This window comes from Phyllostomus hastatus, unplaced genomic scaffold (assembly GCF_019186645.2).
Source record: "Phyllostomus hastatus isolate PE091 unplaced genomic scaffold, TTU_PhHast_1.1 phas_scaffold_345, whole genome shotgun sequence".
In the NCBI taxonomy this organism is placed as follows: domain Eukaryota; kingdom Metazoa; phylum Chordata; class Mammalia; order Chiroptera; family Phyllostomidae; genus Phyllostomus; species Phyllostomus hastatus.
The window spans coordinates 18,188,557-18,215,805 of record NW_025334024.1 but is presented as its reverse complement, the minus strand read 5'-3'; the positions used below and the strand labels follow the sequence as shown (position 1 = coordinate 18,215,805).

At 54.8% G+C, this 27,249-nt stretch overlaps 1 protein-coding gene across 2 annotated transcripts; it reads right to left on the bottom strand.

The window, feature by feature from the left end:
- Window positions 1–1,327: 1,327 nt before the first annotated feature.
- Window positions 1,328–25,660, bottom strand: TK2 (thymidine kinase 2). Of its 2 annotated transcripts, none has more exons than XM_045818997.1 (10): window positions 25,428–25,660; window positions 24,416–24,453; window positions 20,397–20,471; window positions 17,102–17,155; window positions 15,219–15,308; window positions 13,154–13,227; window positions 7,163–7,251; window positions 6,459–6,538; window positions 3,514–3,594; window positions 1,328–2,447 (listed from the first exon to the last, which is right to left on the bottom strand). In XM_045818997.1, the coding sequence occupies exons 1-10, from the start codon at window positions 25,540–25,542 to the stop codon at window positions 2,349–2,351; spliced, it is 795 nt and encodes a 264-aa protein (XP_045674953.1). In that variant the 5' UTR covers window positions 25,543–25,660; the 3' UTR covers window positions 1,328–2,348. The 2 variants fall into 2 exon arrangements, with proteins under 2 accessions (XP_045674953.1, XP_045674954.1); XM_045818998.1 differs by lacking the exon at window positions 25,428–25,660 and adding an exon at window positions 24,671–24,881.
- Window positions 25,661–27,249: the final 1,589 nt, after the last annotated feature.

Genomic DNA, 27,249 nt, shown 5'->3' with positions numbered 1-27,249 from the left:
AGAACCAACCCCCAAGGCACAAATGCTGGGAAGCCCCCCACCACAGTGCTTCCCAATGTCTTCCAAGGAACATGGCCATTGCAGAGGGTGTTAAGGGATGTTCCTCAAACGAGGGGTTCTCCTGTCAAATGAGTTTGAGTCCCTGGCTTACACCAAGTGTAAAAGGTGTATTTGTCACAGGACTTCTTATGTTAATGAGCACGGTGTCCTGTAATCTCAAAGAGAGTTCCCAGGTGATGTTTCCTAAGGATCCTGAATCCCCAAACCCTCCTTTCTCAGAACACCTATTAGCATCTCCCAGGACACCTGTGTTCCACGGACCTGTCTGGAGGACGGGAAAGCCAAGAAATACAGAAATTCAAGAAGGCAGCAGTAAATGCTGATACCCATTCTGGATTCCACAAGACTGGCTTTCTCTCAGCTTCTGTTGAGGGACAGCTTTTGTCTTACGTAAACGAGAGAAACAGTTCACTTGAGCTTTGGGGTACCTGGGGATGGTGCAGCAGGATTGTTAGGGAAAGAAAGCTGCACAGGTGACCCTGGGGCCTTTGGAGTGTAATCCACGGCACCTGGAGGTGTTGTTAGCTCATAAGCGATGGAGGGCTGACATTTTCAACAGCTCGTCAATTATTTTAGTAACTAGAGCTCCTTCAGGTGGCCAAGGCCAAGGGGGATGAGCTTACTCGTTCCTCAGGTGTATGAGCACTTGAAATGAGTTCCTGCCTCAGGCCCCAGGGCTCTAGGAGGAAGAGGTGCAGATTCAGCAGCACCCAGGGTAGACTGGGTTCAGAAACAGCTTCTGCCTGCCCTCAGAGATGTGAATACCTCTGTCCTTCCCCAGACCTGAAGGTGGGAGTCTGTGGGAGGCCCAGGAAGGGTCTCTGATGGACTGTTCTCAGCCAGGTGAGGGGCTCGGGTGGCAATGAAAGGGGGCGGGAAGAGAAACTGACAGGGAAAAAGAAGCTGGGCGACATCATTTACCAGGGTCCACATCTAGTGAGGGCCTCCCGAGGGCCAAGCTGTGGGGACACATCGGACTGATGGTCTGTGCCCTCACCAGGCCCGGCCCAGCATGGGAGGTGTGCTTGGCTGAGGACACGGCAGTGCTGGGCAGGCAGGTGGTGAGGATAAGGGGAATATGAGGACAGAGGGAGAGGGAGGTGGGGCCCGGGACACTACCGTGCAGAAGCCAGACCCGGTGACCCAGCCTGCGGGTGGCAGCCCCCTTCTTACCTTTCTCCCACCCCCAAGCACTCCAGCACAGGCATCAGAGCCACCCACCCCCGCCCTGGACCACCCACCCACCTCCTTTTATGAGAAAGAAAAATACACTTCTAATTTTTTTAATCACCTGGTACATGAAATATTTCTAAATGGTTCTAATCAGGTACATTACATGTAAAATTAAAAAGTGTAAATGTAAATTGAAACTATTTCACTGAAGATGTTGATAAAGAGAAAATGTATGTGCTTTTCAAGATATCCTTTAGATTGGCAAGGGTGAGCACAGCTGAGGCAGCTCTGGGGTACACCGACCTTGTGCTTACAGAACCCCGCCTCGGAGTCCAGCAACGCCAACAGATCCGGAACGCTGCCGGCCTAGCTCGCCCCGGCCAGCGATTCAGGAATGCCGGCCCCCGCCATCCTCCTTGTGGCCCTCCCCTTGAGTCCCGGGAGTGCCTCCCTTTGCTCCAAGACCTAGGTCTGCTTTCCTCCTGCCCTGGCTTGCAGCAGTGTTAGTAACTGCTCTGTGGGTGGCCCTTGCTAAAATCACGAGAACATGATGGCACTGGCCTCAGGAACTGCTGGGTCTCTGCATGCAGGTGTGAGGGCCCCCAGCTGGGAAGACAGGGCTTCCAGAAGGAAGGGGGGCATGAGAACATGTTTGGAATTGCTCGAAGTCTGGATGACGCCAGCTTCCTGGCTGTGTGACCTTAGGGAGTCCCTTAGCCTCTCTGAGCTTCAACTCGAAACTCTAGGATGCAGGACCACTACTTCGCCCTCCTGTGTGGTCTGAAGGGTCAGAGGCCACGAGTCCAGCATGACGTCAGCTGGCCCTGCCTAAGCGCACAGTTAGAGGAACCCAGCAATGGGCAACCACTGTAAGAGGTGCTGGGGGCGGCGTGCAAGGTTGCAAGCATTACGGGGCATGACAAACCAGTGGTCCCCACTCGTCATTTACCCTCTAGGGTCAGAAACCCAGGACACAAACACTGGCAAAGCAGAAAAGACCGTTAGGAAAACAAGTCTGGCTGGATATAAAGCCCTCCCAAGAGGAGGCTTTGCACATCCCTCCCAGGCGCCAACTCGGCAGCAGCGGGTGTTTCTTCTAGCGAGGTCTCCCCATCCTACGGACCGTATTTCCAGTTCCCTGGAGTTAATATCCGGTCGCGGTTTTTTTCAAAGAGTTCTAACATTTTCTGCAAGTCGTGGTCGGCCTCAATCACCTGGAAGTTAAACACACGGTCACAGGGCTGCGCTGGGCTTCAGCACCGTCTTCCCTTCAAAGGCAAAGAGACAGCTGCAGAAGGAGAAGGAGGCAGGGAGGGGAGGCTGCGGCCACACAGTGCCCAGGCCAATCTGCATTCTCGCTCGAGACTCCACTATAGTTGTCCCTGCAGTAAGCTCGTGAATGATATTTTCTCATCATTTTATACCGTCTAATTTCCTACAGTGAGGGGAAAAATAGACTGTCCTCCTTTAAAACCCACGACGTAACAATCTCACTTTCCAGCAACTGCACAGCCTGGAAGAGCCACGAGGAACAGTGTGAGCGCACATGGTCTGCACCCAGCCCGCCCTCCGGCCCCACGCTGCACACATGCCTAACGGTCTGAGGTACCCGCCCACCCGCCTGCCTGAAAGGATGCAGCAGCAGCAGCAAATGCAAGCACAAGAGGGCGGAGAAGCAAGGAGTCACAGATCACGCAGACGTGCCATCAGAGCTAGAAACAGTGAGTGTCGACTGGAGAAAGAAAGGTTACTGATAAAGGCAAAATCAGGGTCTCAGAGACATCAGCAGTCTGGGGCGAACAGCCCCACACCCCTCAGCGCCCCCTGCAGGCAGCACTGCGTCACAGCCCGGAACAGCGAGTGATGCTCCTTCCCATGCCACCAAGAAAAGGCGCGGTCAGGCTCCGAGCCTGCCGACCACTGTGGAGGGACTGTCACGTCAGGAAGACCGCCGTCCCAGATGGTCGAAACCCAGGTCCAGAGGCTTCGACCGTCTAGAACCTCCCTTCAGTGATGACGCTGGGTAAGCGAGATGCCACTGCGGCCACCGGTGTAACGACACGGAGGCAAACCACCCTCTCCCGGGTCTGTCCCAGGCGCCCCGAGACAGCCCAGAACGGGGACTGTGAGAAAGAAAGAGACCTTTCTGCCCTCCCTGCCTCCCCCTTCCACGTCCTCGAGCTCCGCAGGACTCGGCCCTTCCCCAGACGGCGCAGTGGCCAACATTTCCCAGGTCACACCTCCTTCCAGAAAACTCCCCTGCCCCGTGGAAGGACTTACCAGAACGGGGGCCGGTACAGGGAAAGGGCCCCCTTTGATGAGCCACTCCTCGTAGAGCTGGTGAATCGCATCCAGGTATTCCTGCCGGGAGACACGAAACACAGGCTGCCGGAGCGCGGTGGACAGCCGGCGCACCTCTCCTGCGCTAGATCTCAGGCAGGCCTCAGGGTGACCGTCAGTGACCATGGGCAGCGGCTTGGACGAAGAAGCCCACGACAGCCCACCTGGCTCGGGCGACCGTGATAAACGCAGCTGCTTACTCCAGTGGCCGCCGGGGCATCACGAGAGTCCCACAGCAGCTTCCCCCGCCCCCAATGCATTCCGTTCCCACGCCCCCTCTCGCCTGGCTTCTCGCCTTTACCGCCACTTCTCTAGCAGTGGGCACCTGCTCCTTTGGGGGAGGGAACCCCTGGCCACGCCATGGCCAGGCATCCCAGCTCTGGGCAGCTGAACCTCTCCCCCTGCCAAGAAGAATGCGACCCTCCCTGGCCTAGGAGCCCCACTCCAGCTGCTTCCACCCCACTGGACAACTTGTGGGTCCTCTAGTCCATAAAGACCACCGTCAGAAAGCCCGACAGGGTGGGTGGAACCCTGGCCGCTGACCCACACCTCCTCCCCGGGCAGCAGCCTCCTCCCAGCCTAGAAGGCCTTCAGAGAACCACGCTGCCGCTTTGTCATCCACCACCGGGCTCTCTCTGAGCCACAAGACAGGTGTGGTGGCCTGTAGGCCTTGTCAAAACTGCTGAGACGACGGCCTGGACAGTGGCTCGGGGTGAACTCCAGACCTGGCTTTTCCTCGGCACGTCTGGGCCACCTCATGGAGCAGCCCTGCCCCAGCACAGCTCGGTCCGTCCCCGCCCCACTGCGCCCTTTCTCCCATCACTCCTGTCTCTGGATGTCAAAGGAGCTTCCTGGAGCAAGGCCGGGGCCTTCTCGGCTAGAATCTACCTTGCTGGGGCCCAGGCAAACAAGGCTGGGCAGGTCTCAGGAGCTGGACAGGCCTCAGGGCCCCAGTCCAGCCCATCCTGAGCTCGGAGCCCCATAGTGTTCCAGTAGACACCTGCCCAGCCTCTGTACGTGTCTAGCGGTAGCTTCTCACAAGGGGCATTCAGTTCAATGTTAACTGAGAATCTCGTGGGTGCCCAGGCCCTGGGACATACACGGGGGATCAGAGGGAATGAGATCTAATCGTACAATGTGCACAGTTTCCTGAGGGAGGGGAACAATCATGTAAACATGCTGGTCCTAAGGGCTGTGACCAGAGGAAGCCCAGGGGCTAGGGGAACACATTAGAGGGAAGATCAGGGAAGGCTTCCTGGAGGTGACATCCAAGCTGAACTTGAAAGGCTTTTCAATCCACTATGCAAAAGCACATTTGACAGATGGCCAACAGACATATGAAAAGATGCTCAATGTCACTAATCATCAGAGAAAGGCAAATAAAAACCACAATGAGCTACCATCTCACACCTGTCAGAACGGCTGTCATCAGTAAATCAACAAACAACAAGTGCTGGAGAGGATGTGGAGAAAGGGGAGCCCCAGTGCACTGTTGGTGGGAACACAGACTGGCGTAGTCACTGTGAAAGGCAGGATGGAGATACCTCAAAAAATTAAAAATGGGTCTGCCTTTTGACCCAGCAATCCCACTTCTAGGAATGTATCCGAAGGAACCCAAAACACTAATTCAAAAGAACATAAGCACCCCTACATTCACTGCAGCATTATTTACAGTCGCCAAGAGATGGGAGCAGCCCGAGTGCCCATCGGTAGATGAGCTGATAAAACAACCAGGAGACAGTTACACCATGGAATTCTACTCAGCCGTAAAAAAGAAGAAAATTTTACCCTTTGCAACAACAGCAGGGATGGACCTGGAGAACATTATGCTACGTGAAATAAGCCAGTCAGAGAGAGACAAACAGCACATGATTTCACTCCTGTGTGGAACCTACTGAACAAACCGCACTGACAAGCAGAACAGAGACAGACGCACAGACGGAGGGCAGGGTGACAGCCAGTGGCGGGGGGGAGGCCAGGGGGCGGAGGGGTTGGGCGAGAAAGGACTCACAGACGTGGACAACAGAGTGGTGACTGTGGGGGCAGGGGGCTGAAAGGGGACTAAATGGTAATGGAGAAATATACAATAAAGATTATATATAGTTAAAAAAATAAAAAAACTTTAAAAGACACACGCGTGCAAGCCCACGGTGAGTGGGCGTGTGTGTGGACGAATGTGTGCAGCCGCAGCCGCTCCCCCCCCCCGCCCCCGTGCCCAGGGCAGAGAGTGCGGGGAGACGGGGCCGTCGTGTGGGACCTCGTGTGCCATGCTACAGCACGGGGGCTTCGCCCGGACCAGGACGAGGCGCAGAGGGGCCTGGGGCAGGGAAACTGCGTGGGCGGTGCTCTGTATTGGAAACGTCACCCACGCGGCCGTGTGGAGGCCAGTTTCGGGGGCCGGTGTGGGAGCGAGGGACCCGGGCAAGGCGAGCAGCCCAAGCCTGTTACAACAATCCCGTCTGGAGCCAGCGTGGCCTTGCGCCTGACCCGGGAGGGTGAAGCAGTGAGCAGACACCAGGAGTGTCCCTTCCGAGCCGGGCACTGCGCTAAGACCCGGAGGACACAGCGGCAAGCAAAAGGACCCGTTCCAGAATGGACCCTGAGGGCAGGGGGCAAGGTTCCTTTAGGAGGCGGACCAGACAAGCCTGGGGGCGCCTGGGAAGGGACAGGAGTTGGGTGCTGACGGCCGAGTCTGGGACCCGGGAGGTGAAGCAGATCTGGACGCACGCGGCGTCTCCAGCCACAGGGGACGTCAGAGTTTGCCCTCTGACGGGCTTGGCTCCCGCTTCTCCGTGACAGCAGCACTGTGACCTCACAGCGGGTCAGCCGGGCCGGGAGGATGAAGGCTTTAGTTCATCTCTAACCAGGTTAAAGGGGGCCCTTACCAATGGAATGACCTTCTCCTCTTCCCTGCACCTCATCTTCAGCCTCTGGTGACAGGTCTCAGGACTGGTCCGGAGATACACTGAGATTAAAAAACAAAGAAGTGGCTCTAATGACTGTTCACAGCTTGGCAGTGAAAGCCGAGGAGAGGAGGAGGAAGGCAGGTGTGGGGGCGGGGCACGGCGAGAAACACCTGCCGGCATCTCTGAGCAGGAGAGGCACACCGGGGTCAGTGCGCCGGGGTCAGTGCGCCGGGGTCAGCCCGCCGCTCAGCCACTGACCAGGCTGCGTGACCTGACCAGCACCTCGGCCCGCACCCTGACTTTTGTGTCCTTCCCACGTCACGGGCCTCACGGGGTCACCGTGAGGCTGGATGAGGCTCCACACGCGGGCAGGGCCCGGCACCCAGTGGGTCTCAGTTACTGTCTCCGTTTTATCATCCCCTCCCTCCTTACGGACTAGACAACCCACCAAGTCAGGAGGAGCCCAGGGGGACAGCATGAGGGACAAAGGCCAGGGTACTTCTCCGGGAGGGACCAGGAGGAGCCCCCAGATTCTGTCTGCCCTTGGGGGAAAGACCGCATTGATGTGGGGAAAGAGCCACCCCCCACCAGCCGCCCCTGCCGGTTGGTTGCCAAGACCAGCCCCTCCTCACTGGGCCCCGGGGAGGGCGGCCCGGGAGGGAGGTCAGGAAGGGCCGTCTCACCTATCAAATCCAGGGACACGTCGATGTTCCTCACGATCCAGTCAAACCACTCCGACAGAACCACGTAGTCCACTTCGGGCATCTTCCCGCTGCAACGACCGGCACAAGGGCTCCGTTCACCCACCAGGAAGTTTCCAGGACACGCCACTCCCCAAAGGCCACTGGGGGCGCCTTTGGTTGAAAGGGCGTTGCCAAGGGCACCAGCGTGTGATCCACACGACAAGGACCTTAACCAAAGACCTTGAACACTTCCAACCTTCCGCTGCCTGGGGACGGGTTATGGTGCAATGGCACTGCCCGACGGGGCTTGACCTCCAAGGACAGACAGGGGCTCCGAAGCCGGACCCCCAGAACAGGGACAGCGCTCAGGTTAGGCGGTGGCGCGGCACGCCAATTTCACCTCTAGAAACGTATTTTGTGGAAATAATCTTGAATACATAGCACTGTTTAAAATAAAGAAAAACTAAATCTTGGTACATCTATGCGACAAAAAAACATGCAGTAACTGAAAGGTGATGTTGTAAAATGGTATTTGATGACATGGAAATGCTCATAATCAAATGCTCATAATTCAGTGAAACGGCAGGACACAAAATGTGCATGTAGTATCAATGACCCACCCCAACTGTCAAGAATACTCATCCACACGTTCTGAAAAATGACGGCAGGAAGAACGCCAAAATGTTAACGGTGCGTTTCTCTGACCTGTAGGACGATGGGAGGCTTTCATTGGTATTTTCCAGAATTTAACAGCCCACTAGTTCTCAGATCAGGAGCGAGGGCCGGGGGAGACTGCTCCACATTCAAAGGGTTAGTGGAAGAGAGAAGCCCTGGCTCCGGCGGGTCCCCTCCACCCTCAGAGGAGACGCAGGAGAGAGAGGACGGCAGCAGCTGGAAGCAGCAAACCCATCCACAGTTGGGGGACCCCCAAAGGCCCGGGAGAGGAATTCCCCCTTTAACCTCTCCACCCACCCCGGACCCACTCAGGACCGGGACTGGAGAGAGCGGCTACGAGAGGAGGGGAGGGGAGGCACCCGGGCTGAGCGGAGGAAGGAAATGGAAGCCCGGTTTCCGTGATTCTGGGGGCGTCAGGCAGTGGGTGCTGTTGATCCGTTTCTGCGGATTTCCCCCACCAGGAGCTCTGCTGGCTCCCTCCCTGTCTGCCTCCACAGTGACACGCCCAGCTCCCCCCACGGGCCACTGCTCTTCTTCCCACGGGACACAGAGGACAGCACGCTTCTCCATGGAGAGTACGGAGGCCCAGCTCCCCCACGGTGACCTGAGAGGGGTCGCGGAGCCTTCCCTCTCAGCCAGGTGGCGAACCCAAGGTCTCGGGTCCACGTAAACCCTGTGACCGTCTGGCACAGTTGGCTGTCGCCTTCGCCCTGAGGCCCAGAGAGCCCTCGGTTCTAACACAGCACGCGTTAGAACAGAAATCTCACACTCGAACGCCAGTCACTTTGTATACATTGTTTTCTTTTGTTTTTGTAGGACCTTGTGACCCGATTCATGGACGAGGAAGACTGAGGCCAGGAAGCCCAACTCTGTCTGGGCAGGGATGGAAGCCGGGCTGGCTCTTCGGGCCCCACACCCATAGCTTCTTCCCTGCATCACTTGCCTGCCCCGGCCTGTCCACCGAGGGGCTGTTCTGGCTCATGTCCAGGGTCTCACGGCCTCAGCTCGAGAAAAGCCGCCGCTTTCAGACTCATGACCCAGGCCGCGAGTCCCCCGCCTGGACTACAGAGGGGGAGTCCCAGGCCCAGGGCCAGGCAGGGAGCGGGGAGGTCCTGCCTGTGTTCCAAACCCAGGGTCTTCATCAGCGCCCCGACCACCAGCCCCGGGTGAGTCAGCGGGGCATTCTCCCAGCCAGGCCCCCTCGGTTCCCTTCCTTCTGCTCCTACAGCACCCAGCCAGGCAATCTCACAAAACCCTAGTGTTCGATTATTCAGCCCACAGGGCTGGGGCCATACATTCACCCGTGTGGCCTCTTTAGCTGTGAGTCTTTCTTGTCACCTCCAGTCTTTCATTTTGGCACAGTTCTCACCTTTAAGGAGACTGCGTGACCCAAATCTTCCTCTTCAGGAAGTCACAGAACCCTCGCAGACCCCGGGGGGCCTAATCGCTCTTATATTCTGCCCACCCCAAACTGGCCGAAAAGGGGCGGGGGCTGGAAGAGGCAGCCTCTCCCAAGGAGCACTGCTCACTCGTTTGAGACTCAGAAGGCAAGACCGCCCTCCAAGAAATCCTGCTTCGGGGGAGGCAGAGTTCCAATACGTGGGCTTTCCTGGGCCCCCGAGCCCACAGCTGCAGACAGCAAGGCCAGGCTTGCCTTCCTCCCTTCTGTCCAGCCTCCTGGACTGAAGGCCACCTGGCTGCTGGCTTCTTCTGAGGCCCCGCCCCTCCGAGTGTGAGCCCCGCACAGCAGGATGGTGGCCTCCCCAGGTTGGAAATGCAGGTTCTTGGGCCCCGACCCCCCTCAGCACAGCAGCATCTGCAGGTTAACCTGCTGCACAAGAATCTGTGGGAGATGCTGACTGTAAGGGGGCAGAGGCAGGACTCCCCTGGCCCAGCACTTTGGGGTCCAATGGGCCTGCCGCCTCTGGCCTTATCAATGAGAGGAACCTGGATGTCTCTCTCAGCCACTCATTCCCACTGCGCCACATGGCAGGTGCGGGGCAGCTCGCCCGGCCGGCCTCCTGCCCAGTCCGGAAGGAGCACTGGCTTCCCAGTCCCATCTCGGCCCCGGCTCGGCCGACCAGGGTCCACAGCACTGACTCAGGACTGTCCAGAAGGCTCGAAGGGGGAGGACGCGCAAGCACCAGACAATAACGCGGCTCCTGTCTGCTCCTGTCCACAGGGCCCTGCTCTGCCCCGAGCATGTGAGTAAACGCCCCGATTCCGGGGAACACAGATGAGCTGGCCCAGCGCGCAGGCAAAGCACCGGCCCTAGGAAGGCGCTGCTCAGTGCCCCTCCCCTGGGTCCTCTGCCTCCCCAACCTGGGGACCCCAGGACACAGCTAAAGGAGGGGGGACTCCAAGCCACACTCTAAGCATGATGTTTGTTACAGATACAAACAGAAGAAAGAGCACGTGATGGACCAGAATGCAAAACCCAGTGACTTTCCAACATCGAAGAAGAGACCTCAAAGACACTTCCAGTTTGTCCGCAGCCTGCTCAGGGCCACAGGGGCCGGAGGACAAGCGGGGAGTCAGCCGCCTGTGTGACGTTTCCTCTGCCCTTGGAGGGTTGCGGTGGAAGGGTTTGAGGAGCACAGCCTTCTCCCGCCTCCCTGAAACCAAGGTGGGGTGTGGCCTGGCTCACCTCGGTGCCTGGTGCTCCCAGGAGCCTCCGGGGCACCTGAGACCACACACCGACCAACAGCCTCTGACTTCATCAAGTGACACCAGAACTGGGTCTCGAGGCTCCACCACAGCATTCAGGGGAACCCGTGCCCTCTGGGGGCTGTATGAACTTAAACACATTAGAGCCCAAGGACAGAAACGAGGACACTGTACGTTTCTTCCACAGTTCTTTGTCCCACCGAAATCCTAACCACCGATGCCAGGCTCTCTGGGAGGGCCGGGGAGGAAGAAATACGTGTGGAATTACCAGGACAGTAAAACAGATCAAAGAGACTGAAAGCTATAGCCTTGCCCCACGCTACCCACAGAACAGCCCAGGGCAAGGCCCCTGTGATGTGCACCAGCGACCTGGACCACCCCACCCAGACCAGGAAGTACAGAACTGCCATCGGAAGGACTATCAGTGTGAGTGACCAAAGCCCTCGGACTTCAGCTAAAACTGACCCCGCGACAAGCAAAGATAAGGGGCTCCCGGGGAAATTCACCAGGCCCTGGGAACCCTGTGGGGTGGGGGGCTTAACCGGCAGACTTCATGAAGACCAGGGACCGGCATGAGGGTCACCGGACCGAAACCGGGCAGCTGTTCCAGAGGCTTTCCTCCGGAGACGGACGACAGGAAGCAGAGACTAGAGGGGCCCTTCATGAGACACGGTCGTGCCCACAAAGAGCGGTCCCAGAGCTGGGACGAAAACCCCGGGTCCCCCCAGCTCCACACCGCGCCTGCTCCCCTTGACCTCTGCTCGTCCATTCCAGCTCACCCTCTTCAAAAGCAGCCACGAGCGCCCACGCAGACCCGCCAAGAAGACAGAGGCAGCGCAGCCACAGGAGGGTCACAGGGACCCCCGCCCCGCTGCCCAGGGTCTGCTCTGCAGGCCGCACTTGCACCAGAGGGTGAACAAACACCGAGGGGCTCCTTTGCTCTCTTCTCCTCCCTCTCCTGCCTGCCCGCCCTCTGGCGGAGGCACTGACGGGCAGAGAGCAGGGCCCAGACAGCTCAGCCTCGCTGGAAACCGGGCAGCCGGGAGAGGAGGGGACGCCAGCACCAGGAACGCCGTCTGTTGGGTGGGCAGAGCCCTCAAGAGAAATCTGAGGTCTGAGGGCAAAGCTCCAGGCAGGACTTGCCCTGGCTGCTGTCCCCGACCCCAGAACGTGGCCCTAATGCTCAGACTGTGTAGGGGCAGAGCCTTTTGTCCTAGGGCCACGCGGGCTGAAGCACATGCTCCACGGAAGCTCAGGGCCCACGGGGGAAGCCTTTCTGTGGCCCCTCGAAGGAAAGGGTGTGACAGAGCTGGGCCCGGAGGCTGGAGACCGAAGAGCAGCCACCGGTCTCGTCGCTCAACAAGACAGCAGGTAACAAGCATCAGCCAGGTACTGGCTCTGCGCTGGGTCCCCGCTGGGCAAGCGAAGCACACGTGGTCCCTGTCCTCAAGGGCCTTATGGGCCAGCGGGGTGGAGGACATGCAATGGACAATTAAACAAAAACACATACTAAGTGAATCCACATGAAACTGCCACTTTTGCAGGCTGAATATTAAGAATTTCCTATGGTTCAATCAACAGGCAGTAGTGATTAAGAATAACAAGGAGCTTGCGCTATCTACGACCTAGACAGGGTGGGTGGGGAGGGTCTGGAGAGGTGACATTCAAGAGACAGCTGCAAACGAGAAGGAAGGGGCAGCCGGCGCGTAGAGGGTGGAAGGCAGGTCCCAGACCAGCTCTGCAAGGGAGCGACAGTAGTGTCCCAAAGCTGAACGTAGGATCCCAAAGCCGAAAGCAGGAAAAAGCAGTCACGTGGGGGGTGGGCAAGGAGATGGGAGCCAGCCACACAGCAGACCAGAAGGGAGGACATGGAAGAAGCTGAAGCTTCAGGCCCCAGCCTGCAGCCCAGTTCCCCAAGACCCTGAAAATACGCAGCTGAGTGACAGAGGAACGGAGGGCCCCACACCTTTCGGGCCTCAGCACCGTGGCCACCAGAAGTCCCCTCCAGCTATGTCAATATGACGGAGTCTGCTCCCATGAGGGCAAAAGACGGTTTACAGTGAAAACCACAGCAAACATCAGGCACACTGAGCTAGACTGATGGGTCTCGTCACCCCAAAGCTTCACCTCCCGACACCCTCCTACTTTGGCACGGAGCCCCCGAGACCCCCCAGCCCCCCACCTCTCAGACTGGGTCAGCTTCGGCCAATAGGATGTTAGCAAATGCGAAGCCGAGGGCCCTGGAAAAGCAATCGTGTGTTTGCACTGCTGCCGCTGCCTCCCACCGTCACCACGAGAAGTGAACACCCAGTCCGCCTGCGGGTCCCAGGAGGAGGAGGAGAGGCAAGAGAAAGAGAAGTAAGCCACCGCGTCACCCTTGTCAGGGCCACTGCAGACCAGCTGACCCCAGACAGATCACAGAGCCTGACCAAGGGCAGCAGGGCCGCCTGGCCCAGCCCCCAACGTGACCGAGGAGTCCGTGCAGAGAGCCAGCGGCCACCGAGGCTTCGTGGTGGTCACACAGCACTGCTGTGGCAACAGAGAAGTGACACAGCACGGCAGGCACCCAGTGTCTGTCATCCGGATAAACGAGTGCCCATTTCATTTTGAAGAAATTAATCAACTATCAATTGTTTCAAGCTATGGTACCTTCTATACAGGTTTTCCACAAAAATGTATCTTGCGCTGTGAATCGACCGCTCCATCAACCGCAGAGCTGATGTCTAAAAGAAAACAAAAAGTGATTCACTGACTCAGGGAAAGAGGAGGAGCCCCCCCCCAGCTCCCCCGACTGTGGTCTGTGCTGAATAAGAGCCTCCAACACGAGGCTCAGCAGCCCGGACCCTCCCCACACCCTGAGGCTCGGGGGCCAGCGCAGCAACGCCGGGGCTGAGCACTCGGCGGCGGCAGCAGCCTCTTGCACAAGAGCGATGAGCCTCGCCTGGACTGTGGGTTTGGGGAAGTGCTAGAAAAACTAGCTAAGTAAGTGCCGTCCAGCAAAGCAGTGTCAAGTGCAAAGTACGGTGATGACTACAGACCTCAAACGGGTGACTTTTCTTAAGCAGAGGGATCTGAGTGCCTGAGGTAGAGCCCAGAGGGTACTGGGGTTCAAGTGACATCATGGGAACTACGCCACCAGTGCCTCGGAGTCTGGTTTGCAGGAGCCCCACCGGGATGCGAGACCTGCCAGCCTCGTGGCTTTCTCTCGGGGCTGGGCGGGGCTCACCGCAGGCCGCAGGAGACTGGGGAGGGCCGTGTCCAGGAGGAAGGAGATCAACGCTGAAACCACCCCTCTGGGCAGAGAGCTCACGCCCCCCCCACAGATGACCTTTCCCTGTGTCCGCAGTGCCCCACTGGGAAGCAGGAGGGGCCCTTACCCTCGACGCCACGTGGGTAGACACTGCTCTCACTCAGCATGGCACCCATGCACCCATGACACCCGTGGGACCTGCACCAGCAAATCAGGGGCAGGTTCAAAAGCGTAACCCAGGAATCTCCTGACTCTCTCCCCCCGCCCCCGGGGTGTCTATCTGTCCGTCCATCGTCCCTTCCACATTCCCATCCTCTCATTACTTACTCCTCCCCATGCCCATCCTCACCTAGCTCCCCACCCACCCGTTTCTCTCTCTGCTCCTCCTTCCGAGTCCGTCCATCTCTCTTTCTCTGTCAGCCTCCTTCACGGCATGTCCCGTTACATTCAGACGTAACAGACAGACTTCAGGTTTGCAAGCGACTGCCCACTCAGGAAAAATAAGGTGCTCAAAAGCAGGAGAAGGGAAAAAGTGCCGACCTCAGACCCTCTAACCTGAATCATCTTGACTGCCACTTGGACAGACAGAAAGTCACATGGTTCTGCTCCTATCTCCCCACTTTTTGAGACACAGATTTGTGGGAGAACCACGGCTATGGCTGAAAGCGCTCAGCGACGTGATCACACTCCCCAGCCCAGTGGCTGCATCAACATCACCGGCTGCAGGGGTCTCCTCCCTGGAGAGCCTCCAAAGCCAGTCTAGTCTCTTAGGTTATACTTGGATTTGAACCACAGTTGCCAATCAGGATCTCCTCAGCCGGCCTTTCCTCTAGGAGACCTGGCCTCTGTTCACATCCCCGCTGATGGGAGGAGCCCCGGCAGCCTGTCTGTGCTCCACAATCTTCCCAACACCTGAGTGGCCCAGGGCTAGAGGCCTGACCCGAACTGAGCCAATCGGATTCTTCCTGTCGAGAATCTGAATCAACAGCCAGCCCTTGCGATGGCTAGAGAGCGACACCCAAACAGGTGAACAAGCATGCGTTAAAATCACCTGCGGAGCCCGACAAAACACAGACTCCTGGGTCTCATCGCCAGGATTTCTGAGTCAGCAGGTCCGGGATGAGGCCAGAAAATGTGCCTTTCTGACAGGTTCCCAGGTGCTGCCACCACTCCCAGTCTAGGGACCACCGCTGGAGGAGAACTGAGTTACAGGGTGTCGAGCCAGGTCACAGTCGGGTCATGAAGACTCAGGCTCACAGTGGTCGCCCTGACCAGCTGAGGCTGGTGGGTGGGGGTCCTCAGAGAGCTGCAGGAGCGGAGACCCTGGCCCCAGGCAGAGAAGGCGCAGCAGCGAGCGCTGAAGGGCCAGCGAGGCCTCCTTGTGACGGTTCCCTTCCTGGCGATCGTACACCCCTCATTCGGAGAAAATGTTGAGAAGGCTGAAACCAAGCCTGTGAAGGGTACCTGAGGACAGGTGTGCCGCTCCAGCATGGTCAGCTGAACGTACGTCTGCAGCGTGAGGCCCCATCGACTGGCATCTTGGTACATCAGACCCTGCAGAAGGGAAAACACGGCGATTCACCTTACGGAGCTCTATCGACAGAACCGTGGTCATTTCGGTCACTGACGGCCGTCCCATAAAACCTGTGTGGGGCTGCACTGGGGCCAGACATGAACCCAATGTGGGCACCAGGCCCTCAAGATGGAGCAGACCGAGACAGACACTGCAGCACTCACGGGACAGCCTAATAAGCGCTGCAGTAGGGGCCAATATACAGTCCCCAGGGGACCTTCATTCAGACCTCCAATAAACATTCCTTGAGCCCCTGGAGTCTACTCTCCATCCAGCAGCCAAAGCAACTCCCTTCGACCTGAACCAGTTCCTCTCGCTCTGCTGCTCGTGACCTTCCAGTGACCTCCCACTGCGTTCAGGAGGAAGTCCAAAGCCCTTCCCAAGGCCCTCAGAGCCCCAGACAATCACTTCCACCTTCTGCCATCCCTCACCATTCTTCCGCTGGCTCAGTGAACTTCCATGTACACGGGCCTCCTTAGTGCCCCCCCAACACCCGAGCACAACCCCACCTCGCGGCCGTTGCATGTGCTGAGCCCTCCGCCTGAATGCTCTTCCTCCAGATGTATGCACTGCTCACTCCCGCACACTGTTTAGGTCTCTGCTCAAAGGTCACCTAACTAGGGACACCTTCCCCAGCCACCCTGTCTCGGCTAGAAGCCCCACCCACCACACTCGACTGCCTGGAGACACCACACACTTCCCGCTCTAGATTCCACTTGCTAATAGTCTTACTCTGCTCTCTTCCACGTTTCTTTTTATTTTTTTCCTTGTTGCCAACCAATGAAACTCCATCTCTGCACTGAAAACTGCAGACTCCTAACCAGGTAAGAGAAAAATCCCAGAAGGGTTAGGAGGCACACCCCCACTTGTCCGAGGGCTGCAGAAACAAACATCTTTCCGCATCAGAAAGCCAATTCAGACCGTGGTGAACTGAGACGTTTCACAAAACTACCGTTCTTCACCTTCCGTCCAGAGTGGACACGGGGGTAAGATTATCCGATTCTATTACACTTTGTATCGTAAAACTGTCATTGGAAACGCTCTTTGCACCAAGGACCCTCAGACCCAGACCCAGAGACTGGGACTGTGTCCGGTGAAGTGTCACCACCCTGACCCTGAACGTCGGCAACTCTAGTTGTCCTGCTCGACAACCCAGCCCCGGCCCCTCCCTGCTCCCTGGAGAGTGAGACTGTTTCTGGGGCTCTTCTGCTTTGCCCAAAGAGAAGGAGGACTGGCATTCTGTCTTCTCTCTCACACGTGGGGGCGCAAACTCTTCTCATGTCTCTGGGATTCTTTATTCAAAGACTCTGAGCGTTTCTTCCTTATTAAAATAGTATCTTTTTTTTTATCTGCTTTAGATTTCTTCATAACTGCAATCACTGCCCGCCATATCACACATGGGATCGTCTTCGGTCTCCCCACACTGGAGCAGTAGGGCCAGGAGAGCAGGAGCGGGCAGCCATCACTGGTCGAATGAATGACCGAACAACCACCTACTCAATGCTGGGCAGTGTGCTGTCCAGCAAACAACAGTGAGCCCAATTAGATGCAAGATCACCGACGGGAGGTCCTTGGGCTCTGCGCATGGGCCGGCAAGCCTCCAAGATCCTTGACCTCGGAACACCTACGTGCTGCCCTCTTCCATCTGTCCCCTCCTCCGACCCAGCCAAGAGTAAGGACATGCCTGGGCGGGGGGCAGGCTCAGGCACCAGCACCACCCTTCCCAGGCAGCTGAGAGGAAGCTGGTGGTTCACACAGGAAACAACACACTCACCAGAGGATTGTGGCCACGGACATCTCTCCACTTGGACACGGGCTCCGGGCACACCTGAAAGCAAAGAAAACATCGCAGGGCTGCTGTTCCTCAGCTCTGAGCTCCGTGAAAGCATCTCAGCATTGCGGGGGGTGAGGGGAGGAAGAATCAAAATCTGAGCACTCAGGATGAGCCAAGATAGCTGAGCAACCCTCTGCATGGGGCCACAGCTCCGCCTCAACATGGCTTCCTCCCGGGACTTCCAGAACCGACCCAAGAACAACTCCACCCATTCCTACATACGAGTATAAGCAAAGGCCACCTGCCTGGCTGCCATGGGGGCTCCCTGAGAGCAGAGCAGGCTCTCTCAATCCCTCCCGTGTGGGCTCCAGCCCAGCCCTCACGGCCGTCATGTCCGGCTGGGCAGGGGCTGAGGGAAGCCATGAGAAAAGCTAATGTGGGTACTTCAGGCTGTGACGTGAAGCCCAGTTTCTCTGCTTCCATTCTCTCTCTGATCACTGCACTGGGCGCCGTGGTACCCGAGGGTCCTGTGTCTCTAGTACACGCCCTCGACAGCGCGCAGGTACATGCTGGGAAGGATTTAAAGGGTGTTCTTGGGGCCAGCATTTTAAGAGTGCCCTAATCCATCTGGGGACCTTCAAGTGCACGTGAGCAGGCACCAGAGGTCACAAGAGACCAAAGGAGAGCAATGAGCAAGACCGCTGCAGAGTAACCTCCCCCAACTCTTCACACTTCCGTGCCTTCGCTCACGGTGTTCCTCCTGCCCAGCATGCCTGCCCCACCAACGCATCTCACACCAACTTCCGTTACGTGGAAAACTCCTACACATCCTTCAAAATCCAATTCAAAGATCCTTCCTCTGTGAACCACCCACTGCCCCTCCCAAACCTCCTCTCCTTCTTCTGGGTCTTCAGCGCTGCACTCCTGTGCCCTGAGTGGCAAATGCTGCTCCGTCCAGACCGGGCCTTGACCCTCCGTCTGTGGCACTGCCACTCAACAAGCATTTGCTGAGCGCCCACTATGTCAGGTGCCGTGGCAGGTACCAAGGAGAGCGAGCGCAAAACCACCCAGGCCTGCCTGCCTGGGACTTGCAACTGACTGGAGGAGGCAGACGGTCACAGAGATCAACATACACTTCCAAGCCTGAGAAGCAATACACAACAGGGGCAGAGGGGACAGAAGAACCTACACCAGGGAGGGTGATCTGGTCGGGGAGGTCAGAGAGCATGGAGCTGAAATGGGAAGGCTGAGCGGTTTTCCTCCAACAAAGGTCTTCATAGCTTAGAAGAACCCGACGCGAACTCGGCCCCCGGAGCCGGACAGCCGGCCTCACCACCAGCCATGTGAGCCCGGCCAAGCAGGTGAACCCCGCTGAGCCTCAGTTTCCTCCTCTGCAGCGGAGGCAATGATCGCACCTATCTGACAGGGACTGCTTCTGTGAAGACGAAATCAAGCAGACGATAGCATGGAGCCTCCGCACAGAGCCTGCACACGGTCGCACCGCGTTAGACGTTCCCGTGACTGCTGCTACTGCCGTGGTTGTTCATCGGCGCCAAGGGCTCCAGGGAGAATACAGGTGCACCCTCAAACAACGTGGGTTTGGACTGCGTGGGTCCACTAATAACACACAGGGGCTTTTCTCAATAAATACCTGTAGTGTTTTCGATCTATGGCTGGAAGTCTACAGATGCAGAGGGTTGATCTGTGCCATTTTACACAGGGGAACTGAGCACCTTGCAGCTTTGGTATCCGTGGGGTGGGGGGGGCGGTTCTTGGAACCAATTCCCCACAGATACCAAAGGTAGTTAAGTTCTGGGGCTGTCAAACGTTATACAGAATTTTGGACCGCAGGGGGTCAGCGCCCCTAACACCCATGTTGTTCAAGGGTCAACCATACTTCTAAAGCGCCAACAAGAGGGACGCCATTCAGGCAGGTGCACTGGGAGTCCCCGAGACCTCCGCCTCCTGAGGTCTGGCGATTCCCTGAGAAGTTTAATGGGACATGGTGTATAACTGTGTTCACAGCTCAGGTTTATTACAGTATGAAGATACAAAGCAAAACCAAAGGGGGCAAAGGGCAAAGGGGACGGAGCAAAGTGTGGAGAAAAAACCAGGCACAAGCTTCCGAGGGGCCTTTCCCAAGGGAGCCACACAGGACACGCTCCACCCCCCATCAGCGAACTGTGACGGCATGTGTGTCTGCCTGGGACACTGGCCGAGCCGGGGAGTCCGGGGCTTTCACCGGGGCTCACTCACGGAGGCAGCCTCTGTCCGACACACAGAGGAAAACTCTGGACTCCTCGGAATGCGTCAGGCGTCCAGGAGAAACCGTGCTGTGTGCACAGTTCCAACACAGGGAGCTATGCCTGTCAGTTAGGGCATGGGGGGAACTCTCCCGAAATCGAAGTTCCTACCCGCCGACCTAGGGCTGACCCTGAAACCCACCTCTCGAGGGACAGCAGTCTCAGGCCTGTGTAACTTTTCTGAACGGCAGGACATGTACGCACGCAAGCAAGACAAGGGCTAAATAATGTTCACCATTTTTATCAAATCATATATACATTTGATAGAAATAAAAAGAGGAAAGAAGGAAAGCAAATGACTCTAAAGGTATGGAAATGACAGGATCTGCAATAACAAAAAAAAAGCCATAAACAGAAAATACTACACCAATAAAAATATACAAGGCCAAAGGGTCGGCTCAGGGTCGTGGTATAGAGAGTATTCTTAAACACGTGTGAGGTTATCTTTAGTGACCGGGCTGCGGATGAACCAGAAATTGTGTCAACTGACTATGCATAGTAGAAGTCCCCGACACCTCAGATGTCAGATGTACCGCTGTGCCATTCCAGCCATTCTAAACAGTCTGACTTCTTGCACATGCAAACGCCCCCTACCCGGACTGCGGGGAGCTCTGTGCCTGTGCTGCCCGACGCCACAGCCAGGAGCCATGCGTGGCTATCACAAAGCTGAAAGAGAACTAGTCCAAGCTGAGATACGCTGGAAATATGAAACACATTCCAGACTTCAAACACTTCATATGAAAAACAGAACGGAGGACACCTCACTGATGATTTTTATACTGATTACCTGTTGATGATATCTGGGATATATTATGTTAAATAAAAGGTTCTTTTGGGATTTTTTAGCAAGGCTATTAGAAGTTTTACATTCCATGTGTGGCTTGCATTCGTGGCCCACATTCCATCTCTGTTGGACAGGGCTGCCCCACGCCCCCCGTGAACTGCTCTGTCGAGCTTATGCAGGCTCCTCAAGCCTGTCGTGGAGGCCGTACCTCGATGTCTCTCGTGTTGGAGAAGAACTCCAGGCACGTCGTCTTCCCGCTGGCAATATTGCCCTCGACACAGATCTAGCAAAAGATAAACACATGTGAGAACCAGAAAGCAAGCATCTGCAGGAATGACGGGGAGAATTTCTAGAGAGGGGCTCAGAGAAACAGCGTAATGGGTTCAGTCCAAGACTTCAACGTGGACACAGAAAATCCCTCCACAGGCAAGCCCCAAGGTCCCACTGTTAGTAATAAACACACTGCCCATCCAGTGGCCAGCTCCAGGCCCACCCTGGTGGGCACCAGACCACAGCCCTCCAGGGCAGACCCGCCCTTTCGTCAACCCCCAGACCACCGGGGTTGTCCTCAGCTACCCTAGCTCTGCCCTTCCCTAGCTCACCCCCTCACACTATTAGATTTTAGGCCTACGTGTCCTGCCTTCTTAACTTCTACTGGCTTTGGGATTAGAAAGCATGTACATGCTCTCTGAAACCTAACTCACAATGCAACGCTTGGTGCAGAAAAGCGTGCTCAGTCCTGGACAGGAAGGTACTGGGACAGGAGGGAAGGACTTGGCGGAGCACTGTGTTGCAAGCCAGGCCCTAGGCGGGGTAACGTACACCATCACCACATGTGACCTCTCCAGAAGCTGCGAAGTGGTCCCAACATGTTCTCAGAGAGAAAACTGAGGCTTGAAGAAGGGAGTAAAGCAGGGAGGACAGCCTGAGCCTGCCGGCTGCTCACACTAACTGTCCTGGGGGAGACAGGTGTCGCAGACTGAGGGGAAGGGCCACAGAGAGCCATCTGGGGTTTATCTACACCCACAACCAAGGCCCCTCCTACAAGTACCTCCCTGTGGGAAGAAAGTATTCAAGACAATAGTTTTCTGTCTTGAATATATGCTAGAATCAGCTGGGAGCTTTAAAAAATCTACACAAAGAAGCCACAACCCAGACCGATCGCAGCACAACCTCTCAGATGGGACTCAGGCCCAAAGCGTTCCAGATAGGTTCAATGTGCAGAAAGGCGAGCATCACTGGACCACAGACACCTCGCTTCAGAAGTACCACGGGGACACCCAGACCCTCTGAATCAGACTCTGGGTTGGGGCCCGCACACCTGCCGCCCAACAGTTCCGACAAGGCTCTGCTCCGCCAGCCACTGCCAGTGACTCTGGTGCCAGCAGACTGCAAGAGCAAATGGCAGTTCCACATAAGTAGGAAGACAAACTGGCTCTTGAGAACGCCTCTGAGCTGTCCCTGGGCCACAGACAGTCAGAGGAGGACCCATTCTGCTGCACAGTGACCTTGACACTCAGGCTGGGGGCTCCCAGAGAAAAATGCGGGCCGTTCAGGTGACTTGCCCAAGACACCAGGCCTGGCGGGAGAAGGAGCTGGAACTCACACCCAGGCGGGGCAGACCCCTTCTCATGACCCCAGGGGAGCCTCAGTCACAGCCTACATAGAATATGAGGTCACGAGGGGCCCCACTGCCCATAAACTCTGTCCGTCGGCTGTGAAGGTCTCCCCCTGCCTTGACCCTAACAGGTGTCCAGGAGAGCTGGACGGTCATACTTCCAACAGATGCCAGGCCGACCCCCAATCCCAGCTCCCTGCCAGCTCACTCCCTTGGAACTCAAAACTATAAAATGAACCCAGGGGAGTGCACAAGAGGGAGAATCAATCCCCTTAGGGAACTAGCAGACTCGAGATTTTTTCATTGTTGTTCCTTAAAGGAAACTACTCCTCTCTGTAAATATTTAAAAAGAGCTCGACCAAGCGTCACCTGCACAGACTTTGTTTCTTTCCCATTCACTACGAGGAACATGTTGTTCAGTAGAGAACTCCTGTGAGAAACACTTGTTTCAATTTCCACCATGAAACCCTAAAAGCGGGTAAATCTAATAAGGCCTTCGACTCATAACTGGGTTTCCCAGTAAAGCAGGCAAAGCATGAAGAATCCCACAAAGTCCCCTTCTCATAGAGGGAAGAACGAGGAGCCAAGCAAATAGGTCTTTCATTTTTCTTGAAAGTAGTATCTAAAACTACTATAAGAGGAGTGCCTGCCCATTGAAGAAAATAGAAACAATTCATACAGCAGAAAACACCACCATACTCCACTACTCAAAGAGAAACATCATTGCATCTCGGCACATTTCAGGCCAGCGTTGTTGTTTTTTTTAAGGTTTTATTTAATTATTTTTAGAGAGGGGAAGGGAAGGAGAAAGAGAGGGAGAGAAACAACTATGTGTGGTTGCCTCTTGCACACCCCCTGCTGGGGACCTGGCCCCACAACGCAGGCATGCGCCCTGACTGGGAATTGAACCAGCGACCCTTTGGTTCACAGGCCCACACTCAGCAAGTGTTGTTTTCTATACACGTTTCTCATCTTCAACCATCTTCCGACTGCTCACTGGAGGCCTACTGGGTGCCAAGCCCTGTGGACTCAGGAGCCAGTCCTGGCACCCGCGAAACACGCAAGTGTGAGGATGGGAGCAGAGTAACAGGAGACGGCAGGAAAGGAGACTGCTGCACTGCGGGAGCACGTGGCCGGGGCCTGGCCCACCTCTCTGCTGTGCCCGAGTCCCCCTCCACCTTCCCCGTCCACTACACCCTGATTCCAGCTCTCCGGTGGTTGTAACTAACCCTGCGATGGACCGCCTGGGCTCACTGTTGACATAATAATATTTAACCTTTCCTGAAAATAAAAGTTGAGCATGCTCACAAGAGGAAATATTGCAGACTAAAAGAAAAAAATAAAAACCACTCATAATTCCAGAGAGAACCACCACGCAGATGTTCAGCCAGAACCAAGCGTCCAGGAGACAGACAGACTCGGGTTCCAAAGCTCCGCGAGAACCAGAACATACGGGGTCCAGCACAAATGATGCCCCTTTTTTTATTACAGAATCTTTTATTACAAGATCATAAGCATGCAATTCTGTGACAGCCATATCACACTCAAGCACACCACATGACATTTTAGGTGAAATGTTCATATTAACACTATAAATGATTACACCCATATTATTGCCCTACCGGCCACACTGAAGCAGGCCTTTCTTCTGCCAGACCCTGTACACGTGTTGTCCAGTTAAAGATCCTGAGAAACAGTCAGTAAAAAGGAAGCTTGCCCAAAAGTCCAACAACTGGTAAACAGAGTGTGGTACTTCCACATAATTTGGCAATAAAAAGGAATGGAGTATTCATACATGCTGTGATGTGGATGCATCTTACAAACATGCTAAGCAAAAAAAGCTACGCCCAAAAGACCGAATGCGATATTATTCCATCTCACAGGAAATATTCAGAAAAAGCAAATCCAAGGACAGGAAGTAGATTAGTGGTTGCCAGAGGCGGAGGGAGCCACTGCAAATGGGCGGGAGGTTTCTTTTCCTAGTGATGGAAATGTTCCGAAATTAGACTGCAGTGATGTTGCACAACTCCGTAAATTTACTACAATTCACTCAATTGTACACTTAAAATGAGTGCACTTGGGGGTATCTAAATTAAACTCAATAAAGCTGTTTAAAAAAAAAACTGTTTGATTTCATTGAACATGCAAAGAATTAAGGGAAGACTCCTCACCCCCAAAATTCTCTCTCCCTCTCATTCGAATCCACTGTTAATACACCCCAATTTTCCCTTAATCGGACTGACAATTTCTGCAAGTTTGTAATATTTCTTTCCTGTTTTTTTCCTATGGAAAGTTTATATATTATTTCATTTGAATCATACTTTATATGTTTTTATCCTTTTTTTTTTTTTGAGCCCTTATGTAATGAGTATCTTTCCAGGTCACTAAATATTTTTCAAAAACATGACTCTGAGTGGGTGAGTAACGGGTCCATCATAAAGGACATCCCATGGCCTCTGGGGAGGGAGCCCGGGCCTGGGGGTGGACACAGCCCTCCCTGTCCCTGGAGATCCTCCGGCATTCGTGTTTTTTACTCTGTGAATATTCCTTCACTCTCCTCCTCAAAAAGGAATTTCTATGTGTAAAGTGCACACAAAAGAGGAACTTACCACTGACTTTTTTTCTTTCTCATTTTCTTTATCTTTATCTGCAAAAAGAAAGGAAATCAATGTTTAAACTCAGTTTTCAATGAATCGCCCTTCTGTGTCCTGATTTGCTCACCCACCACAAAAACAGTCATTTTTATGCTTGCTCCTTGACCTAAAAATGTTTTCCATGGACCCATGGGACCTTCCACCGGTGCACAGAGGCAGACCCACTGCAGCTGTCGGGTCTGCTTTTGCCAGATGCTGTGCAACTGCTACCTGGGTCCTGTTGGCACGTCCGGGCCGCAGCTGGGCGCAGCTTTTCTCACTTAGGATGTTATACTTTCTATCTCCCAAACACTTTATATCTATGATCCAGCAAGTGGAAAAGGCAGAGTGGCCTCCACTCGCAGTGCATGGGTAAGAGTTGGCCCTGGTCTTGGGTTTCTGCCCAGGGCTCAGGCTTCTCCTGTAGGCCCAAGGCTGACAGCGAGTCCCACCCACCTCACACCGGGCTCTAGGGCTCCACCCCACAGCCCGAGGCCAAAGAACCTGGCTGCGACAGTGGTTCCTGTTTGTGAAGGGGAGGGCCTTCACCAGCTGTGGGAGAGGTAGAGCACCCAACCTAAACCCCTGCCACCCGTTGGGGGGGCTGTTTATCTGCAGCTCCCAGCCCCCATCTCCCCTTAGGCCAAAAGAATCAGACCAGGAGATGGATGGGGGGCCTGGAGCAGCCCCCACCCATGGGAAGTGGGTTTTTTTCTGCTCTTTAGAAGGCTTCCTAACTCCGAATAAGAGAAGAGCCGGGAGCCCCAAGGCGTCACTGGCTCGCTGCGGGCTCTCCACTGGCACACGCGCCAGTGGCTGTCCCCGCCCCTTCCGGTGGCCACCTGGAATAATCCCCCAACCCTTCGGCGGAGGGATTTCGGGTTCTGGCGGGTCCCAGGCGCCCTGGAAGGGGAGTGGGGCGGAGACAGCAGAACGCTAACGCGTAAGCCGCGCCGGTTGCCGGCGAGGTAGTACCCAGGGACGTTACCTTGAAGCCAGGCCCGGCGCTGCATCTCTCGCAGCCCTCCGCCCCAGCTGGGGTTCCCGGGGCCCTCCCCTTGCAGCGCTCGGGCGGCCCAGCTTCTCAGCTGCCGCAGAAGCATGGCCCCGCGGACGGATCCGGCCAGTCGCGGGTTCCTTCTGGTAAAAACTAGTGCGACTCAGCGGATTCAGCAGCCGCTGCTGGACGGATTCTACGGTCCGCCTCCATTCCCCGCGTAGGTCTAGGAGGGGCGCCTGCTGGGGCTGGGCTCTTAAAGAGACACGGTAGCATTTCACTTCATCTCAGAGAGGGAAATAATCCAAGGCGAGGGATTCGCTAATTTTAGCCAGGAGGTCTTCCCGCTAACGGGATACTGGCAGAATTAACCCAGGACTTGTCAAGACTGGAGGATAGATGGCCAATAATAACGGCAACTGACTGGTCAATAATTATTGGAGATTACTTAATTGAGCACCTGTTCTAGCTAGGCACGCACGGTGTAATTTATTCTTTCCAAGAACCCTGCGAGTGGATATTGTCACTCCCATTTTCCAAGCTGGGCTGACCATTAGAAACTTAGACAACTTGTTTAATTTATCAGAAATGTTCATTATGTAGTGGAGGTGATTCAAGCCCATCTATCCTGCTTCACAGCCTGCACACTCTCCTCTTAACTTGGACATATCCAGATTCTGGACTGTAAAAGCACTAGATCTCTCAGGAAGGTGTTTAAATACACACACACACACGACGACAACAAAGAATCCTAAAATTTTAATAGCTCCCTGATTTCAAACTATACTACAAATCTACAGTAATTCAAACAGTATGGTACTGGCATGAAAACAGACCCATAGATCAATAGAGTAGAATGGAAGGCCCAGAAATAACTAGTGCATATATGGTCAATTACTGAATGACAAAGGAGGCAAGATGTAAAATTGGGAGAAGACAGTCTTTTCAATAAATGGTGTTGGGAAAATTGAATATTTACATGCAAAAGAATGCTCCTGACTATCTTACACTATATACCAAAATAAGTTCAAAATGTACTAAGGACTTGAACGTAAGACCCAAAATCATAAAATGCCTAGAAGAAAATATAAGCAGTAAATTATTTGACATCTGTCTTGGAAATATTTTCTTAAACCAGTCTCCTCAGGCAAGGGCAACAAAGGTAAAAATAAACAAGTGGAATTACATCAAACTTAAATGATCTTGCACAGTGAAAGAAACCATCAACACAGCAAAAGGCAGCCTATGGAATGGGAGAAGATATTTGCAAATTATACATACAATAATGGGTTAGTGTCCAAAAAATATAAAGAACTTATACAGCTTACTATCGAAAAAGAAACCTGATCAAAAAATATAAAGAATTTATACCGCTTACTATCAAGAAAAGAAACCTGATTAAAAAATGGGCAGAGGACTTGAACAGACATTTTTCCAAAGAAGAGGTACACATGGCCAATGGGCACATGAAAAGAAGCTCAACATCACCGATTATCAAGGAAATGTAAATCAAAACCACACAGAGATATCACTTCACACCTGTCAGAATGGCCTATTGTCAAAAACACAATAAATAACAAGTGTTGGTGAGCACATGGAGGAAAGGAAACCCTTGTACATTGCTGGTGGGAATGTGAAATGATGCAGCCACCATAGAAAACCGTATGGAATTTCCTCAAAAAATTAAAAATAGAACTACCATATGATGCAGCCATCCACTTCTAGATATTTATATGAAGAAAACAAAAACACTAATTTGAAAAGATAAATGCACCCCTATGTTCATTGGAGCATTATTTACAATAGCCAAGAT